This window comes from Poromitra crassiceps (genome assembly GCF_964638095.1).
Source record: "Poromitra crassiceps genome assembly, chromosome: 1".
In the NCBI taxonomy this organism is placed as follows: domain Eukaryota; kingdom Metazoa; phylum Chordata; class Actinopteri; order Beryciformes; family Melamphaidae; genus Poromitra; species Poromitra crassiceps.
This window is the reverse complement of record NC_139623.1, coordinates 131323873-131342050: the sequence shown is the minus strand read 5'-3', so window position 1 is coordinate 131342050 and position 18178 is coordinate 131323873. Positions and strand designations below refer to the sequence as shown.

General features: G+C 45.4%; 1 protein-coding gene across 1 annotated transcript in view; it reads left to right on the top strand.

Moving 5' to 3' along the window:
* grm5a (glutamate receptor, metabotropic 5a) overlaps window positions 1-18178 on the top strand; it is a gene marked incomplete at both ends in the record, with an annotated part of 94042 nt that overhangs the window by 46846 nt on the left and 29018 nt on the right. Inside the window, 7 exons of the mRNA XM_083633113.1 lie at window positions 4409-4644; window positions 6560-6681; window positions 6757-6881; window positions 8539-8707; window positions 12322-12448; window positions 14494-14611; window positions 16009-16195. Coding sequence (XP_083489239.1) covers window positions 4409-4644; window positions 6560-6681; window positions 6757-6881; window positions 8539-8707; window positions 12322-12448; window positions 14494-14611; window positions 16009-16195 — 1084 coding nt within the window. The remainder of the gene's footprint in view (window positions 1-4408; window positions 4645-6559; window positions 6682-6756; window positions 6882-8538; window positions 8708-12321; window positions 12449-14493; window positions 14612-16008; window positions 16196-18178) is intronic.

Sequence of the window (18178 nt, the reverse complement as noted above, 5' to 3'; positions counted from 1 at the left end):
CCGTGAGAAAATTCCTTATGGTAACCATACCGTTTATTTTTTCCATTTCATCATTAAAACCATATTACCACGATTACCGTGTTACCGTTGTTACAGCCCTTTGAAATACACAGTAAATACTGTCCATCATCAACAAAAGTTAGCAACAGTCTCCCACATGCAGACACCTTGGTGAAATGATTTCAGCGAGTCAATCATCAGTGACATCAGTCAACGGTGTAACCGTCACTGCCCACATACTTCTATGCGTCTTTCACGTTCAGTATCCGTAAGCTTTCAGAAAACGTGCAGAATTAAACACGAAATGAATGCGTATCCGTATTTATCGTTGTCGTTGAGCATAATTGAGCCTTTAAGGTTCGTACATGTGGATTAGATTTAGGGTTAGGATTTTGTAATGAGATGTTTGATGTCCAGCGGCCCTATCGTTGCAAAAGCGGTAGTTTAGCATTTACGCTGGTTTTGTGCTTGTTTAATGCCGCGCGCAATGCAAATTGGGGGCGTGCACAAGCGTATGCCTGTTATAATTGTACTGGACATGCATGGAGTAGGCGTGCCACATGCCAAACCAGGTGTTTCGGCGCAGAAATGTGATGACAGATGGCATTCTGCTATCGTCAGCATGCGCGCAATTACTTTGCGCTAAGAGCTTTGAAAAGCACCTCTTACGCGCTAAAACACCCCGCTGCACTTGAGCGCACCATAATCTCCGTGCTGTGCAGCGCAGTGCAGAGTAATTCCTTTTGGATGTCATTACGCACGGACGTGCCATGCCAGGACATCAAATTCTGCTGCTAAAATTGGGTATTAGCAGATAATTCAGTGAGGCAATCAACTATAACTCACTGAGAAACTTTTATCACATCGCAAAGAGGGAAATTAATTGAGAAAACTTGTTGGACAATGGACATTGTAGCCTACTTGCAATAGGCTATTCACCTTCACCGGGTTATGGCCACAGACGATCTGTCAACAAGCTCTCTCCATCTCTCTGTCCTCGGCACGAGTGAGTCTACTCTATTACGCATGGAGAGAATTACAGCATATTGCATGCCTCACGCAAACACAGCAATTGCGAGACGGGAATCTGATTGGTTTGATTGATGTAAGGCCCAGGCATTGCCTGGCCACACCTGTGAATAATTCTGGTGCTTAAGACCGGCCAAATCCCGTTTGCGCTGGCATTTTGGGGGCGCAGATGGTTTCCGCATCCCCGCCGAGAATTGCATCCCCACCATGTTTCGTGACTGTTTTAACTTAGAAAACAGGGAGGTCACGTCTACCCAGACAATCGTTTTTAAACAGTTACATTTCTGTATGAATCATTACAATATGCTCCCGTGAGGTGGGGATGTGTTTAGCGGCTGCCAGGCAGGGGTGCAAAACTCGGCATAACACCTGGACACTTGCACGTGGCGAACTGCTATCGTTAAGGCACGCAAACAAGTGCGCAAGTGCAAATAGGGCATATCGCCTGTACCAAGATAGGGCCCTATGTGTCCACATACTTTTGGCCATACAGTGTATTTGATTTAAAAATCCCTCACTACAATAAAAAAGAGAAAAGAAAGAAAGAAAAACATCTACAATAAATGTGCATCAAGTTAACTGTACAACATGGACATGAACAATATTTTTTTCTTTTTCTCACCCAATGAAGCTGGTAGGTCTGACTCACACAGCATGGTAGATATTATATTCTAGCAGTCACTAAGTCCATTTTGCAAGAGAGCACTATTTCAATTTGTGCAGCAGAGTGTCCCAAAATATCATCATTAGCACCATCTCTGTCTTTTCAGAGCAGGCCACACTAAGCCTTGGTTGATTCACACTGGGCGCTATTCAGAAGCAGCGCTTAACAGAAGCTGAGTGCCACGCTAAACCGGTCACACAAGAAGCACTCTTTCCTCAGCGCCTTGCTCGGCGCTGCCTTCCCCCTGCCCACAACTTGCATTGACTTCATGCCTGGCAGCTCGGGTGCAGTGCAGAGTACAGTTGAAAAATAGAATAGAAGCCGAAACTATCGCTTCAGCGTGGCGTGGCGTGCGGCTGGTGTGAACGAATGTCCCTTTCATGTTCCATTCCACGGAGTGATCCAATCCGGTGAGAAAAGCCCGACCAAAGTGCTCTGAGCCCCCCCCCCCCCTCTCCCTCTTTCATCCCCGTCTGTCTCCATATATATTATTCCACATTATTATGCTTCTCAAACCAATCTCACTGCAGTTTAAATACAGCAAGCATGTAAATACGCTACACTATAGCAAGATCAAAGTGAAAAGAATGTTCTAAACGCATGGGCTAGAAAAAATATAGCCTAGCCCTGGCTGGATGTCATGATGAGATTAGATTGGTGAAAGTTTGGGCAGAATGATATCGTTTTCTCTCGCTACCTTTTCTTATCCCTCACTGCACAGGTAGGATGATGCAACAGCCTCTGAATGACAGGGGCTCAAAACTACGGTATAACAACTTTTTTTTCATCGGTCATTGTGCCTGTTTGACGCGCGAGAGAGAGGGAGTGAGAGAGAGAGAGAGGGGGAGAGAGAGTGAGATGGCAGAGGAGAAGTGCACGCAATTACGCACAGTAATATCTTCGGCGCACTGAATAAGGCCTGGTTTTGAAAAGTGCTAAACGCTTAAGGCCAGGGGGAAAGATAGCGTTAGTCCGGTATTTAAGGCCGAAACGCCCATTCTGGCCTATTCTGGCACTGCGCCATGCCTCTTCGGCGTAAATCGCATTTCGGGGCCTGAAACCATGATGCTATCTTCCCGAGGCAGGCGCAAGGTGCGTTTTTTTGCGTTTAACGCCAGTTTTAGCGCCTAAGGCCAGTGGGAAGATAGGGGCCTGGGTGTGTATTTCCACTGGCTCCATTATTCATGTCTCTGTCTGTGCCCATCTCAGCACTTGAATTTGAAATGCTGATTTCAACAATGGCTTGATACATCTGTGCCATTTGCTCTTGGCTGAACAAAAATACAGGAATTAGGTTTACCCTGCTGGAAAAGTGCGTGAAACAAGTGTAGCCTCAGATAGAGCATGTGAGCGGAGCGGAGCGGGGGGATTTTGGCTTGAGCGGCGAGCGACCAGGGCGGTACCGGAGCGAAAGTTGGAGTGGCACCGATCACCCGCTCAGTCCCGCTCCAGTTTCGATTACAACATGTTCGAACCAGAATGCATCGGTGCGTGGCCATGTGCACGCCCACTATTTTCTTGCCAGCTGCTGCGAGACGAGAAGGAAGAGCAACGAACATGCAGCCGACTCTGCTGAGCTCATGTGATTTGTAGTGAGCAATGCCGATTGCCCAGGCATTGAAACGCAAATTATAAAACCCTGGCCTTTTTATCTTTTTGATTATTTTGAGCGGAGCAGTGAGTGCGAGCGGGTGAAATCTGTATCGAGCGTGGAGCAGTCTGGAGCGGAGCGTCCATGAGCGCTGGAACGGGTGGAAAGGGCCGCTCCGTAAGCGAGGAGCGGTAATTATCACCGCTTCACTCCGCTCACATGCTCTGGTCTCAGACTAATTTCAATCATGTACATGTAGACTACTCAACCACACCCCGTCCATTCACATTCCTATTCATTCAGCTATCCACGCTCAGTCTCATTCATACCCCTTCTTATCCAATCACAGTTATTCACGCTTTCCCACACTATCAATAGCCAATGGGTTCAAGCCATCTCCTTCCCTCGCTTTGCCGCTGAATCAATAATCTAAAGCAGTCGAGAGTATTTGAAGTGCTGTATTTTATTATGTGGTTTGGCTTCTTACCGACATGTTCTCCTCCGTAGTCGCTATCGTTCCCGTGTTCCGGTCGTTTTGCCCCGTCTCCTCCTCTGCCACCACCAACGTCATGGCTCCAGAGGGATTCTCCAAGGGGGGATTTCTATTCTATGCATTGCTGACACCCTCCCCTCATCATTGCTGGAGGAGCGTCACCATGGAGCAATACGCCAAACCTAAATCTTCTCAGCTCAGTCTCTCTCCGTGTCACTCAATTAGAGACTGAGAACGTTCTCCCAGCTTTTGTTGTTAAAACTGGGTGGAAACAATTTGAGTTAAAAAAAAAAGAAACCTGCATCGCAGAACCAATACAGAGTGTTTAGGGCGGACCTTCGTGCAGAAGGGGCGGTGACATGCAGAAGTTGTGTGTTTGTAAATGAATAAAACGGAATCAAATAATGTAACGTGGCTCAGGACATCATTTTTTTCAATGTTTTAATAAGCTCTCTCCCTGTTACAAAGTGATTCACTGTATCTCCAGTTTGTTTCAGTTCTTCCAGTTTCGCGTGATTTCCAGTAACTTGGTAAAGATTGGTAGGTGGGGATCTGCAATTGTTTGTCTGCCGAGACAGCCTTGGAGTCTCCCTCACTACCTCTCTCTGTCTCTCTGTCTCTCCCTGTCCAGTGATGGCTGGGCCGACAGGTATGATGTCACTGATGGCTACCAGAAGGAGGCAGCCGGTGGCATCACTATAAAGCTCAAGTCGGCGTATGTGACCTGGTTCGATGACTATTACCTGAACCTGAAGCCCAACTCCAACCTGAGGAATCCCTGGTTCCTGGAGTTCTGGCAACACCGCTTCCAGTGCAGACTGAAGGGCCAGCCAGCGGACAGCAGCACCTACAACCGCACCTGCAACTGTTAGTACAGGAGACAGGACGTCCCCTCAACCTCCTTACACACCTTCTGCTGCTCAGCTAGTCTGTAAACACAACCTAAATATGTCACTATAGAGAGCTACTCTTCCGGGTTAAGCATACGAACCAAGGGCTTTCATCCACCCCACCATTCTTTGTTCCATTGACATTTCTTAAAATGTAGAGCGTTTTACTTGGTCAAACTAAGCGATTCAGCTATATTTAGAATCAGGAGACACCATAATAACATTTAACTCTGATCAAAACTTTAGACCAGGGGTTTTCAAAGTGTGAGAGACTGATCCTCCCCTCAGAGTACATATAGACAGCTGCGCGTCCCCAACCTCCACCCACCCCCATTATTATTGCCATTATTACTATTGAGTTCCAAAAATGTTGTAAACATCTTTATCCTATATTCTTTAAGATTTTAAATCTTCTTTATCCTTCTTTTTGGGCCAGCGCTAGCGCCGCCCCATAGAGCCTACAGGGACATTGTGGGGCTGGATCTGGGCTCTCTGACTGCGGTGTCAGAGAAGAGAACGTTGTCCAGGCTACGCTCCATCATGAGCAATGACTCGCACCCACTCCACGGCGTGCTAGTCAAACACAGGAGTACGTTCAGTGAGAGACTGATTCCACCTAGATGCAATACGGAGAGGCACAGGAAATCATTCCTGCCTGTGGCCATTGGTCTATTTAATGCCTCTCTTAAAAGAGCACCTCAGAGACGCTCAGTCTCCCTGAGACTGAGCCAGCCGATAGGTTAACTGTGCCTGGCTGAGCCACGTGTAACGTATAGGGCAAGCCGACTTAATATAAGTCCAGGGTGCAATAATGATAATTGGCACGGAATGTATACTTACTCTACGTATTTTGCTTCTTAGACATATTCTACTTATTTTTGCTTCTATCGCATTTACTACTGTTATTCTATGCTATGTTGTGTTCCTATTCTGCTTATTTTGCTTAATATCGCATTTACTACTGTTTATTTTTTATTTTATGCTATGTGTGTTCTGTGAGCGAGCTACTGTAACTTGTCCAAATTTCCCCCCGGGGATCATTAAAGTCTTTCTGATTCTGATTCTGATTCTGATACATACAAAGAACTGCCTCAATTGGATTTGTGAAGCACGCATTTAAAAAAATTGCGATTTCCTTCTTCCTGGTTTCTGCCTGAGCCGTGCCTGAACTCACCTCAACAGAGGCAGCCAGACTGCGGGCGCTCTGCCTCCGGCTGAAGCCATATATTTGCAGATCTGCGAGTGCGCCATGGGTCAGCCACGGTCCACGTGACATAACTTCCGTCATCAGAGGGTGTGTGCACATGCTCTCTGCAGACAACCGCGTAGGCTACTTTTGTGACCACGCGGACATGTCCGGTGGAGGCTCTGCATTTTCTTCTCTCTGATTTTTCCATGTCGCACCTCCCCTGAAGTTGGCTCGCGCCCCACAGGCGAGGGCGCGCCTCACACTTTGAAAACCACTGCTTTAGACATTTTAGGGACACTGTGCTCATGACACGCTGTGCATGAATGACGTCACTCTCAATAACTTTCAAACTCAATGAATGTCTGCAAAACATTATTTGTTATTATGTGTGAGATCGTGTGCAAAATAAATCAGCATTGTTTTTTGGAGGAGTTCTCCTTTAAGTTTTGGTAATATAGCTGAATCCCATGGTTTGACCAAGCAAAACTATTATTATAAGCATTTTACGAAAAGTCTATGGAAAAATAAATGGCGAATGACATCCCTTCGTTCATATGCCCAATCTGGAAGAAGGCGTGACTCTGGCACTCTATTGATACATTATGATATTGATACATTATGATAGTCTCAGATGAGCTTTTGAATGGATGTAGCAGTAAGTGAGTGGGTACCTCCATACAGAATAGATCTTTGTTGTCCACAGGGAAAGAGTCTCTGCGCCACCAGTATGCCCAAGACACCAAGATGGGCTTTGTCATAAATGCCATCTATTCCATGGCCTATGGTCTGCATGCTATGCAGCAGTCCCTCTGCCCGGGGTATAAGGTAGGATATATTTGAACAGTATGCTTTCAGAGTGTATGTGATTGTTGACTGCGTTTACTCTTTTCCGTGTGGCAGGGTTTGTGTGATGCTATGCGGCCCATTGATGGTCGCCAGCTGCTAGAGTTCCTGATGAAAACCGACTTCACTGGTGTGTCTGGAGAGACCATCCACTTCGACCAGAATGGAGACTCACCTGGCAGGTGAGTCGGGAGGACGGAAGGAATTGAGAGGACTGAAAGAGGAAAGAAAGCTGTGTAACATTTAAAATTATGGGCGTCATGTAAGCCAAGTTTCTGTGAGGAGGGGAGGGGGCACAATTTAGAAATAATAATCAGGGCTCAACAATCCCCCCCCCCCCCCCCCCCAACAAACAAACAAAAATAAATAAATTGATGATGCAACATACTGTATTTATTTAGATATTTTCATGACAATTATTTGTGCAGTTATGGTTATTGAAAATGACACTTATCACTGTACATTCACTTCTACACTAGCTTCTACAGTACATTGCTTCCACTTTTCTTGAGTAAGAGCTAAATCTAGTCTGCGCCATCAAAAAAAATAAGTGGCATAAATTCACATTAACTCATTGAGTGCCAGCCACTTTTGGAGAATGGACGCTCCCTGTGCCAGAGTTTCAGAGCTTTTTTCAGTGATTTCTCGAGGCCCACAGAATATTGTGTGATATTACTATGTAAACAATGAACACGCAAAAAGAACGATGAGACTCTTTTCTATCATCAGCAAAAACAGGTTTATTGATATCATTTTCCGTTCTTTAGTTATCAGCCGGAGAAGATAGCTTGATTTAACAAAAAAGAGCCTTTTTTTTCTAGAAGCTGAGATATTGGCCCTTTTGTGAAATTAAACATTTCAAACACATCACTGACTCTGAAGCTAATGTCCTGCTGCCTGGGTCTGTCTGGGTGTTGTGTGTTGTGTGCTGCTCTGCGTGCCCCCCCCCCCCCCCCCTCCCACTCCTCAACTGCACACTCCTCCTTATGGGAGGTGGCTCTCTGCTGAGTTTGCTCTGCACTGTGAGGGTGCGCGACCGTCTATGTGCGCGACATCCAGCTTTTTTACAGCTTCCGCGTGTGTTTGTCACCGGCTCCTATGCTTCCAGTTGAGAATAATAACAAATCCACGGCTGATCATGCGAATTGGCTGTTGCAGCGGACATGGAGGAGCTCAATTGTGGGAGCAGATTGGCTGCTGCTGCTGTAGGCACATCTAACGTTAAAACGCTTCATGCATATCGATGCATACGGATGCGATGCGATTTCCGTTTCCCCAAAGACTTATTCTCTGTTTTTCTCTGCCTTTCTGTTAACCTGGAGAGCACTGTCGCCACCTAAGGGTTCTGTAAAATAGGTTATAGACCTCCAATAGCTATAATAGTTGTACAGGAGATGCGGAAGGCTTTGATCGACGTCCCACTGTCAAAAAACGCATTGGACGTCGAAAGACGTCCGTGGCACTCTACGTCACTATTTAATTGGACGTCGAAAGACGTCCATGGCACTCAATGAGTTAAAAGATTATATCCACAATCTAAATTAATTTAGAGAATAATAGAGATAATAAAGCCACACATGAAAGGAACCTGCCAACATCGTATAGCTCTTTTTAAACACGATGTAAATCTTTAAATTAAATGTGCATACATTTCCACAAAGGAATAAATAGCCTATCACCATATATCTCCATCTCTCTAAAGTATATAATCGCCTAAGATAACCAACCTCTGCATCAACCTCCTGACTGAGGGCATGGCTGGGGCTTTTGAATGGGCTAGACGCCATTGTTTAAAATGTTTGCATGTGCTGTTTTATGCCTACAATATGCATCCTTCAGGTATGAAATTATGAACTTCAAGCATATTGGCAAAGATGACTACAGTTACATCCATGTGGGGAGCTGGGACCAGGGCGTGCTGAGGATGGATGATGAAGAGATCTGGACTAACAGCAGTGACATTATCCAGTCCGTCTGCTCTGAACCCTGCCAGAAGGCCCAGATCAAGGTAGAAATCCCTCCATGGCACCAGGCACAGAGACAGGAGACAACCAGCAACACAAGTTTGTGCTTATACACTTTGACATTTGACACCTTAAAGGTGGTGTCGTTGTTATTCATTTATTTGTTTGTTTATTTATTTGTTTATTTGTTTGTTTGTTAAAATCAGTGTTAAATAGCTCTACATTCCGAAAGCCATTACTGATATAGAGTGTTTGGTCAGTAACGTGGGTCCTTCCAGTCCGCTCTGCAGTAAACAGAAAATACATTTGTGGAATCCTCTCTCCTGATTGGATAAAAGTGGGATGAGATCCCAGATTTTTTCTTCTTCTGTATACTGCAGAGGAGAGGACCCATGTTACTGACCAAACACTATATCAGTGATGGCTATCAGAAAGTAGTTATTTAACACTTTGGGCCCTATCTTCGCAACGGCGGTAATTTTGCGTTAGCGCCCGTTTTGCGCTGGAATAGCGCCACGCAAAGCCCTAATTGTGGGCGTGTTGGCCCGCTGCGCTTCACGTCATCTCGGTGCAAACCTCCATAGGCGTATTTATGCCCATAACAGGATTCGCAAGGTGAGATCACTCCCCTTAAAAGCCACAGCGTCACCGCCTTCTTTCTTGCTGAGAGCAAGCAGAGAAATAGAGAAACAGAGAGAGAGAGAGAGAGAGAAAAGAGACGCTGGGAAGATAGCAATAAGAGGCGCGCAAACGGCAGCGCAAACGATAGCGCCGTACGAAGATAGGCCCCCAAATCTTTGCTTTAATACCACTTACAGCACCTTTAACAATGTTCAATTTCTCCAATGTAGTGGACGGTAATCCCATCTAAATTTGACCTGCCTTTTTCAGTCCTTCCAGGAAATTGTGATTTTGCGATCGCAATAATTAATGCAAATTCTACTAATCTTCGCAATATTTGCTTGCAATTTTTCAGAATTCCTGCAATTTCTCTGCAAAAACTGCAAAACAGGTTCCTCAATTCTACCGCAAAAAATATTATGTAAAAAAAAATCACATAAAACATCACAAATTGCATTGCAAGTTTTGGGAAAAGTTGGGAAAGTTTGGGAAATCCCCTCACTTTGCAATTTGTGCTAGGTACTGCAATTTTACAGCTAAAATAAAAATAAAAATCACAAAATTTAACAAATTACATTGCAATTTCTGAAAAAAGGCGCTGCAAAATCAAGCATTTTGATCACAACAATCACACAAAAAACTCCTGGAGGGACTACTTTTTATTTGCAGTTGAACCACCTTTTCAGGCTCAAGCATGGTAGACACCATACTAAATAGTCTCAAACTCTGGTAAATAACAAGGAGGGGAAACAAATGGATGCTTCTCTGATCTTTATTGTTTTGTTAATATGGTGCTTGTTTTCAAACTGGAGGTTGTCCATTCCCACCTTCACACATCTCTGTCCCTAAGGCAGTGATTCCCAAGCTGTGGTCTGGGGACCACTGGTGGACACAAGGCTCAGATCCTCCAGTGCCTCACCCGGGACCAAAGTCTCTGTTCAAGGTTTAGTCATCTCTCATTTGGACTCCTGTAACTCCCAGCCAGCCTACATATCGCTCCCTCCACACCCTCCAAATCATCCAGAATGCCACAGCCGGCCTCGTCTTCATCGTCCCCAAATTCTCCTGTGTCCTTCCCCTCCTACACAGCTTCAATTAGCTGCCTGCATGCGGCCAGTTTTTGGCAATTGAAAACCCTGGTGCTCACATACTGTACAAGACTGTGTGTGTGTTCTGCAATAGACTGAAAACGAATTTCTTCACAAAGTACCTCACACCTTCCCTCTTCCTGCTGAATGACTCCCCTCTCTAAAAATGGCTGCTATCTCTCTCCATTGCTGTTGTTCTATTTCTTGTTCTTGCAGTCGCTGTTACTCACTCTTTGTTGTTGAAAGGTCAGAAGCATTGTAAAGCTGCTATGGGAGATTTTTTTGTATATACATGTTACGGAAGAAAAATTTGTACAGTTTCAAGTAAAAATGGATCAAACTGGCACACTTTGAGATCAAAATGAAGAGACTAGATCTATGAAGAACTACACACATCAATATCTTCTTTACCGTTCTGTGGTTTTACAGCGATGAAAAAATAATTGTTTCCCTATATATACTATATATATTCTGCATACAGGTTACTATATGGTAGAATTATGCTTGCATACATAATACCAAAATCACTTCAGGGGAGTTTCAAGTAAAGTAACATTTTGCTTTGTAAGGAAAACAAAAGTAAAATTAACCTAACTTATTGGTTGGAATAATATTCCGGCAAGATAATAATATACTGTAAGCACTAAAGCAGGAGTTTGCAGTCAACTAGTTGAAATTAATATGTAGCAGTATTTGTGGGGCTCAAAATCTATGTGGAAGGGAAAGAAAGAAAGAAAAGGGAATAGCATGCCATAGCATCCATGTTAAGCTATCGTCATCATCACATCAGACAGGCTGTGTAAAGCAGCCACTTGCGATTCTGAAGGGCTTAATTTCATTCAGATAACAAGGGACCCGTTTGAAAATATGTTTGTCACTTATGCCCATATGTTTCTCAAAAAACATTGCATCCATTTACACCCGCTTTACTGCGAGCTAGCATGACATGGCTGGCTGGTGCCATGGTAGCCTACCTAGCTTCCTCCAGTCCACCTGTTTGTCTGGCAGGACAGCGACAAGTTCTTTTGTTTAGCCTACGAAACAACGTTACGTGCTAATTTGCATATCAATATGCGCTAATTAAGTAACTACTAATGACTCTGACTGCTCAATGCTCACCTCACAGTTTCATTGATCATGAGTGGGGAGAACGATTGTGTGGACTGTGGCGGACCACTTCGCTGCTGTACTGTGTGTGTGACCTGTGTGAAGTGATGTGGGATTAGGCAGATAGATGGAGGAGGGAGCGCCTGCGCAACCGCGGTTCTAGAAACTTTTCGGGTGGGCTGAACCCCCCTAAATTTTTGTCTCAGCCCACCCTAAGAACATAGAGGGGGGGGGGGACACGCACACAGCGCATTGAGTGTAGTCAGAAACTGCTACTAATGACCACCATGGATTTTATATATAAGAAAAAGAAGAAAGAAAAGGTTTTTTTGCCTCTATTTTTTTTGGGTGGGCTGAGACTATTTTTGGGTGGGCTAAAGCTAAAGCTAAAGCCCACCCAAAAAAGGCCTAGAACCGCCCCTGGTTCCAAGGTACTGTACAGTAAATACAAGTGTTTTCTCTCTTTTAAAATAACAATCTGAGCCTGTGTCCATTGCAAAAAATAAAATAAAAAAAGCTTGTTTAGTGGATGTACGTGCATGGACTGCCAAGGCAGGAGGGGCATATGTGCAACCCCGGCTGCAAGGCTGCTGAAGCGGTGTTGGTCAATACTGGACCAAAATTCTAAAACTTTGCTCAGATTAGTTACTTAGACACAAAAAGTTACGAAAATAGGGTTCAGGTTCAAAAATACCGAAATTCTTCTTTAATATCACATAATGGGAATCAGTATGTCAGCATGTCTTTTCTATAAAGACCTTTCACAGTATATTGGTGTGTGCACGTGTGTGCATGTGCATGCGTGTGTGTGTGTGCGCGCGCGCGCGTGCGTTTGTGCACAGGTGATCCGTAAAGGAGAGGTGAGCTGCTGTTGGACCTGTACTGCCTGTAAGGATAATGAGTTCGTGTTTGATGAGTACACCTGTCGAGCCTGTGTTCTGGGCTCCTGGCCTACAGAGGACCTCACAGGTAAACTGTCAAGTCAAGTCAAGTTTATTTGTATAGCCCTAATTCACAAGCATGTCCCAGAGGGCTTCACAGAAAATATGTCTAGCTAATTCTAGCTGACACAACAATAGCAAATTACAGAATAAAGATAACACATTGAACAATTGATAGAGAAATATAGGAGAGAGCAGAGGAGAGAGCAGGAGAAGGGAGGAGAGCAGGGGGAATGTGAGAGAGTGATGGAGTGGGGCGGGAATGGGAAATGTTGGAGAGTATAGGAGGTGGGGAAGGAGCAGGGGAAGGGGGAAAGAGGGGAGGGGGGAGGGAGAGCGGGGGGATGTGGGGGAGAAGAGAGCAGGGAGAGGGAGGAGGTGGGGAGAGAATAGGAAATGTGGGGGAGGAGAGAACGGAGAAGGAGAGGTGCGGAAAGTAGCAGGGGAAGGGGGAAAGAAAGAGAATGGGTGCCATGCTTTAAAATGGAATGGATGGCATGCTTTAGAAAAGTGGACGGGGGGGGGGGGGGGGTCGGGAACGGGAGGAGGTGGGGAGGGAGAGCAGGGGGAGTATGAGAGACTATATGGAGAGAACAGGGAAAGGAGGGCTAGCTGACTCAACAGTAACAAATTACAGTAGTAATAATAACACATCGAACAATCATATGATAGAGAAATATAGACACACATTTTATAGACGGACATATGTCGATTTCTTTGCAACCAACTATGCTTAACTTAATTTGCTGCAAGCCTTTAGTAGTGAATCCCTTTGCCAAATAAACACATGTTCACATGTTCACACTCGCTTTAGGGTAGAATGGGTGCCATGCTTTAAAATAGTGGTGGAATAGTGGGAGGGGATAGAATGGGTGCCATGCTTTGGAGTAGAATGGGTACTATGCTTTAGAATAGTGGGGGAAGGGGGAGAGAGCAGGGGAGGAGGGAGGGAGAGCGGGGGGATGTGGGGGAGGAGAGAGCAGGGAGAGGGAGGAGGTGGGGAGAGAATGGGAAATGTGGGGGAGGAGAGAACGGAGAAGGAGAGGTGGGAGGGTGCAGGGGAGGGAGAGCAGGGGGAATGTGAGAGAGGAGAGAGCAGGATGTGGCAGGGAATGGGGAAATTTGGGGAGGAGAGGAGGAGGGGAAGGAGCAGGGGAGGGGAGAAAGAGGAGAGAGCAGGAGAAGGGAGGGGGGAGAGCGGTGGGATGTCTGTCTGTCTGACTGACTGACTGACTGTCTGTCTGTCCTGGCCTAGAGGTAAACCAGGAGTGTCAAACATGCGGCCCGGGTGCCAGATCCGACCCCCCAAAGGGTCCAATCCGGCCCAAAGGATGACTTTGCAAAGTGTGAAAATTGCACTGAGAAGTCCTTCAATCCAATATGATGCATTTGCGAAGGCTAAGAGGTACCAGGTTTCAGGAGCAAGTTAAATATTAAGTCGCCTATTCATGTTTTCTGTATTAATGACTAAATGGTCAGCTATTTTCATTACCTTTGCTTGACTATAGAGAATTGCACAGTTGCCCTCAATTTGTAATGCACAGTACAGAGAAAATGTGCTTGATGGTAGCTGAGATAACCCTACGTGTTGTAGGGTTGTACCTGTAATTCTTTACACTAAAATAAACTGGAAAATGTTGAGGATTTGTCATGTATAGGTTATTATTGATGATTGATTTTCATTGTCTGGCCCACTTGACACCAAATTGGGTCGCATGTGGCCCGTGGACTAAAATAAGTTTGACACCCCTGAGGTAAACACTGTCTGTCTTTGCCTCCACGTCCTGCATTAAAATTGTTCATGCACACCTAGGAGTTGATTATCCCTTACTTATATTATATCCTTATTATATGTTCCACAGAAAACAGCAGACTTGTCACAAGTATTCCAGATTTTAGACACATTGGCCGATTCTGTTGTTTACAGTTCCAGTGTTAGAATGTAGCACACTGTGCCACGAGGGGATCATCACACATCACATAAATGTGAACACACACACACACACACACACACATGCTCGCCCTGACGCAATATTCCATGAATGTTTCTGTTTTGTCGTCTCCCCTCCCCAGGTTGTGAGCCTATCCCGGTGCAGTATGTGCGTTGGGGGGATCCAGAGCCCGTTGCAGCAGTAGTCTTCGCCTGTCTGGGCCTCATGGCCACACTCTTTGTTACTTCTATCTTCATCAAGTAAGTCTTCCAGCTTCAACAGCCATGTCTGTTGCTACTGTACATATTTGTGTTGAATGCTACAGTCTATACTGTAATTGTGGGATATTTGCTTTAATGGAAATGGATACCAGTTTAAACACTTAGCGTATCCCCTCGCATCACTCTCCCAGCTGTCTGATGTGTGCACTAAGAGAGACATGCAAAGCGAGCCACACAGCCGACTGACCGCATTGAAAAGAAAACCCAGAAATGCATGGTCCCAAGCTGTGGTACAATCAGAAACTAACCGTGTTTCACAGCCACGGACACTTAATTTTTACATTCCCATTCACAGCTCGATCCACAATTCTGCTTGCAAGCTTCACATGGTCGTTCTCTGCCCACATTTTGACACTGAATAACCGTTGCTTGGACGTCTAATCAAGATGTCCCATATGGTTCAAAAACCTATCCGAAATGGAAGTTGTAGCGACGTCAATGACGTTACCTGCATGTCAGCTGGACGTACTTCCTGGGTGTCCCCACAATGTCAAAATGTGGCGTTATCACAATGGACATATTCAGCTATTCTGCTAGTTTTATGTACACGGTGTGCATTCAGCAGCGTCATACATCATATATGTCCAGATAAAATAAAAATAAAAAGCTACATAAAGAGAAAACATTTTACCAAACAGGACGCAAACCCAGACCCCATGCTGCAGCACTCTGCCTTACCAAGTGAGCTATCAAATTGCTGAAGTTGCACTGAGCACTTTAAATATGTAAACTTTTACACAGCATGGGTCTGCTGTGCCACTTGGCGACAGCGAGTGTCATGATTCCAACCAAAGTTGAGACGGTAAATATAATTAAAAACGAATTTATATATGCGGTATGCAGTGTAGGGCAGAGTCAGCAGTGACATTAAATAGGGAAGGCTCAGCCTCTGCACACGTGTGCACGCCTGTACCACAAGCTAAGCGATGAGACATATAATAGGTTAATATAAGTGGCTTTTTGTGATTGCCACACCCCCTTTTGGCGAGTGGGAGTGGAAAGTTAATCGGTTGTAAGTTGGCCCATGACCTGCTTTTATACCAAGTTTCATGCAAATCCATTCATAACTTTATGAGATATCCAGCTGAGAGACAAACAGGCAAAAACATGACCTCCTGGTCAATGCCATTGGCAGAGGTAATATGTCATTAGTAACTGCGTGAATCTAAAGCCCATGGCACACCAATCAAACATTCTACAACAAACACAGATGTTTGTTTGGTGTGCCATGACTGTCGTTGTTTGAAGATGTTTGGTCAGATTCAACATGTTAAATCCTTGTTTGTCTGTGTTTAGCCCATGGCACACCAATCAAACATTATCCAATGTTTGATTGGTGTGCCATGGGCTTCAGTAGGTGTTGTATTTGTATGTAGGTTCTGGGACACTCCTGTGGTCAAGTCATCCAGCCGTGAGTTGTGTTATATCATCCTGGCTGGGATCTGTCTGGGCTACCTGTGCACCTTCAGCCTCATCGGCAAGCCCCATGTTGTCTGCTGCTACCTCCAGAGGCTTGGCATCGGCCTGTCTCCTGCTATGAGCTACTCCGCCCTGGTCACCAAGGTAACGGCCTTTCTCCTGCTATGAGCTACTCCGCCCTGGTCACCAAGGTAACGGCCTTTCTCCTGCTATGAGCTACACCGCTCTGGTCACTAATGGCCCATTTCCACCGCTGGTATTACCGCGGCCCTGCCCAGCTCGTCTCGCTTTTTTGTCTCATTCCACCGATCAAAAACCTGGACAGCCCGGGTTGAGTCGGGGTTGAGTCGTGCTAGTTTTATGCTTTCACCAAGGTAACGGTCTGTCTCCTGCCATGAGCTACTCCACTCTGGTTACCAAGGTACTGCAAACTGCTGTTCTCTTCATCCTTCTCCATGAGTGTCCAAGGGGTCCAACAAGACTTTTACTTCCTTCTCCTACATTTGTTATATACATTTTTGTTTAAGACTTTCCCCGCGAAGGTTTCTGACCATTTTCTCTAATCTTCCAAGACCCACAGAATATTTTCTTCTATGACTATGTAAACACTCTCCAAAACTATCTCAAAAGAAAGAAGAGAGCCTCTACTTTCATGGGGCACAAAGTTTGATTCTGTCTTCCGAGGTGCCTTTTTTGGGACTCGTTCTGCTGGAGATTGTGAGGTCGACAGCTAATGCTAACAGCAGGGATACAACCGAGGCCAGCGCTGCCTCCGCTGGGTTCCACCCGGCTGCAGGCCCTCCACGGCGAAGGAGGAAATTATGCAGAGGACGGATCGGGGAGGCCTGCGTCTCAAGCTGAGGATGGTAAAACATCACCCGCCTTTGCCTAATAACCTCCTAGCAAAGTCATTGGACAATAAAATGGATGACATAAGAACAAAGATTAAATTCCAGAGGGATTTAAGAAACTGTTTAGCGCTCTGCTTTGTGGAGACTTGGCTAAAAGAAGACATAACCAACCAAGCTATTCTGCCTTCGGACAATTTCAGTGTCCACAGGAGTGACAGAACCGAAGCCTCTGGGAAACAAAGAGGTGGGGGTGTCTGCTGTTTCATCAACAACTCGTGGTGTGATCCCAGATGTATTTCCACTCTGTCTAAAAATTGTACGCCTGATGTTGAGCAGTTATCATTATTATGTAGGCCATTATTATCTGCCAAGAGAGCTCACTGCGATAATACTATCGCCTATATTCCACCAAAAGCTAACATTGACTCTGCCCTTTCACTATTACATGAGAATATCATGAGGCTTTATGCTAAACATCCAGAAGCTGCGGGAATAGTTGTCGGTGATTTTAACAAAGCTAACTTCAGACAGGTCCTGCCGAACTTCAAACAACATGTCACATGCCCAACCAGAGGTGTAAACACCCTAGATCATTGTTACACCTTTTTTTTATGCGGAGCAGAGCCGCCACATAAAAACCCACCTCACTTGCAGGGTCGTTCTATCGGGTAAATGGCACGGCTTGGAAACTTTTAGACTGAAGAAAATGCCACTCGTTTTCTGGATATTAGTGGGATTTGTGGCCAGTCTAAAAGGGGCTTTAGACCCCCTACAAGGATGGCTACAAAGCTGCCCTCTTCTGGCTTTCGGCAAAGCAGATCATGATGCTATCCTCTTGTTACCTAAATACAGATAGCAATTAAAGTACTGGCACCCAGTAACAAAAGAGCTGCGGTGCTGCTTTGAAAAACTAATCAAAAGCCTGATCTGCTCATCACTACCCAGCTCCCTTGACCCCATGCAGTTTGCCTACTGCTCAAACAGGAGTGTGTATCTACTACAGCTCAGCCTTTAACACGATAGACCCCCACATTCTAGACATTAAGCTCAGGAGCCAGTGGGGCTGAGCCCTTCACTCTGCTCCTGGATACTGAACCTTCTGACGGACAGACCACAGGTGGTGAATGTCGGCAACTGCACTTCCAGCATACGCACCCTCAGCATCGGTGCACCTCAAGGTTGCGTGCTTAGCTCTTTTCTCTTCCCTCTATACACACAAGATTGCACAGCCACCTACAGCTCCAACATCATAGTAAAATCTGCCGATGACACAGTG